The sequence below is a fragment of the Carex rostrata genome, chromosome 9, assembly GCF_964058835.1.
Source record: "Carex rostrata chromosome 9, lpCarRost1.2, whole genome shotgun sequence".
Classification (NCBI taxonomy): Eukaryota; Viridiplantae; Streptophyta; class Magnoliopsida; order Poales; family Cyperaceae; genus Carex; species Carex rostrata.
The window spans coordinates 4280656-4283792 of NC_135926.1; the positions used below are offsets into that span (position 1 = coordinate 4280656).

General features: G+C 36.4%; 1 protein-coding gene across 1 annotated transcript; it reads left to right on the forward strand.

The window, feature by feature from the left end:
- Positions 1-226: 226 nt before the first annotated feature.
- LOC144559723 (NAD(P)-linked oxidoreductase superfamily protein) lies at positions 227-1132 on the forward strand. The gene has a single exon (XM_078308833.1). It carries the CDS (start codon positions 354-356, stop codon positions 954-956), a length of 603 nt encoding a protein of 200 aa, XP_078164959.1. The 5' UTR covers positions 227-353; the 3' UTR covers positions 957-1132.
- The last annotated feature ends 2005 nt before the right edge of the window (positions 1133-3137 follow it).

The following is a 3137-nucleotide window of genomic DNA, read 5'->3' on the forward strand; positions in this document are numbered from 1 at the left end:
AGCTGTAGATGTAGGGTCTAATTTTAAGCCCATTTGTTACCAATTGGATTCGTGGTTTGTACAAAAAAAAAAAAACAAGGCCAGATTGAGATGACTCACAAATCATTTCATTTCCTCAAAGAAAGCGCATGAGCCTGAATTGGAAAAGGGGCCCAATTAATTTTCATCGAAGGCGTTATGGCATCTATAGAACTATTACCACATAATAACAACATCTTCCATTGTTTTCAAACTAGACCTCTCCAGCTCTACCAATCAAAATCTCACCAAAATCTTATCCAAATCATCTCCAAAGAAAAAGAAAAACAATAAGAAAGAAGAAACAAAGGGAACGAAAAAAACAATCCACAGAAATGACCACCCCTGCTGCCACCACCTCCCTTTTCCGGCCACCTCACCCATCCTCATTATACACAAAACCCCCTGTATATTCAAAATTTCTCTTCCCGCCCATCCCCCTACTCAAAAGCACCAAGCTTTTGGCATCCGCCTCCTCCCGAACCATCCGTACCACTAGTACCGCCTCCGTGAGTACCACCAACGTAGAAGACCAGGAGCAAATCTTTTTCGATGGTGGGGCCCACTATGGTGACCTCGTGGCCAACCTCTTACTAGGTTTCACTTTGTTCTGGCTACCTCTAACCTTGGCTGCAGTATCTCGTGCTTTGTTTCTTCGGTACCGGTTCACCAACAAACGGGTTACGGTTATATCAGGATTCACTGGTCAAGACAGGTCTGATTTCCCGTACAGTTCGGTAAAGGAAGTGAAGGTGGTGCCTCGGCTTATCGGAGAATGGGGCGATATTGTAATTACACTAGTAGATGGGACAGTGGTTGATTTGAGGAGCGTGCCGAGGTTTAGAGAGATAGCCGATTATTGCATGAACATGAAAAATATTGATGATGAGAATAATCCAGTTCAAGGCCGAGGCCGGGGTCGGGGCAGGGGCCGCTAGGGTTTGGAAAATCAGGTGTGATTTTAAGAAAAATGTTAATTTTGTATTTTTTTTTTATGAATTACTGGTATTGACTTCATTGATGATTTTGGTAATATGTATATATAATTATATCTGATATCCCTTGTTGCCAGCAAAGGGAAAATAGAGATTGCTTTAATTTTTCAAGGAAGAAATCAGGGTTGTGTTCTCATTTCTGTGCATGTAGGCATATCCCAATTCAAAATAGGCGTACTGGCATTTCGAAGCAAAAGAATAAAATATATATACCAATTCAAAAGTTACTACAATGTTAAATCGAATGGACTAGTTCTAGATATTTAAGTAATCTCAAAATTTTAGAGAGTATTACTATTATTTCTTAAAATAGAGTATTACTAATCGTTAATTTCCTTGTTCACATGGATCAGGACTTGAGCTAAAAAAAAAAAAGCAAATATATAAAGAAGGGGGAGCATTACGGAATAAATTTATTTTCTTTCTAGAATTTATAATCTTGGCTGTATAAAGGGGTGAAAACGGAGCGAATACGGAGTGCACAGTGATAAAATCATATCTATATTCTATTTTAATTTTCTGAATAAAGATACAGATTGAATTGGATATTTATTAAAATAATATATAAAAATACTAAGTTTATAATATTTATCTAATTATAATTGTGAATAACATAATTTTTTTATAATATGTATTTGCTATTTGAATACAAATAATTGAAACATAAAATTATATTAGTATTCATATTCACACAGATATTCGGACATCAGATATCTATATCTAATTTTTTGAATACAGATTGAATACATATTGGATATTATCCATACCATTTTCACCTCTATGGCTGTTGCATGTGGAACGAAACTGAGTATCAGAAAGAAATACTCGAGATGACAAAGTAATCATTTCTCATTTCCTTAAAATTAAACCGGGTTTTTTAGTTTGTGACCAAATTCATTTTAATGGGCTCGTGAGCCTTCTTGAATGGGCCTTCACCCAATTAATTTTTGTCTATCATTTGTGCTTCTAAAAATTCGAGCTACGGCATAGAAAAAACAAAACATCAGAATTAACTATTATGTATGTATTGCTGGCCCACCACATCACTGTACGTAACTTCAGTCGAGCAATATTTTTTTCAGGCCAACCTTAGATGCACGGGAGACTTTATGATTTGTACCAGGTTATATAAGATCTGCGCATGTTAAAACGAACGGTGCAGATTTCTCATTCTATACGGTAGGGTACTTATCTAAATTAATCTCTCGATTTAGTCCAGCAGGATAAAAAAAATTAATCCCTATTGTAGATAATAGATATAGTAAATCCGTTTTGAGATTCGTGTTAGAATTAAAAAACAGTCAGTGTAATAATTCTACCCTGGGAATCTGGGATACGGATTCATTACGGGTGCGGGAGTAGCTACCTTGGAAATATATATGTTTAGTCTTTCCTGGCTTGGTTATGAATTATCAAATTTACCGAAATTGTCTTTTACAGTTTATTAAAAATATTGCTTTTTGTGTGACTGCGACTCTGCGAGAGGAATATGTCAGTAATTTGAGTAAAAGTCTTTTCAAATTCTTCCCTACGTTTTGAATATGACATTTAGGTTTTTTAAAAATTGTCTTAACAAAATTAAAAAAAAAAACAATACTTATCACGAGTTCGAAAGTCGATATCACTGAAATTAGATGAAGGTCAACTAAAAATATACTTAAATTAATCAAGAGATATGTCATGCTTACATACTGATCCTGGTATTGTTTACACTTCACAGTTGTCTGGTATTTCTAACTGTTTGACCCGTTCCATTATCAGTTCCATCAATGGACTTGAGACATCCTTTAACAAGCAAAGAGCGAAAAGTGTTGTAGCTAATTTTAACCTTATGTCAAGACCTCATAGTAGCTCTTGGGCTGAGCTCGGCCGGAAATTCAAGATTTGAGATCTTGGGTCATCGGCCCGTTGCTATTTCTTTTCAATGACTTTCTCCTATGTGTTACAAGAACTGGAGGCTTCCCTGTTGCAATTTCTCACCAGTGCTAAATAATTGGCGGACCTCTCTCATTCTACCGCTACTACACCATCACTGCCATTCTTGATCCTGCCTCCCCTTCCCGCCGAACCTCATTCATCTCTTTCTAATTTTCGTGAGGCTGATTCTGAGGCCCTCATCTCTCA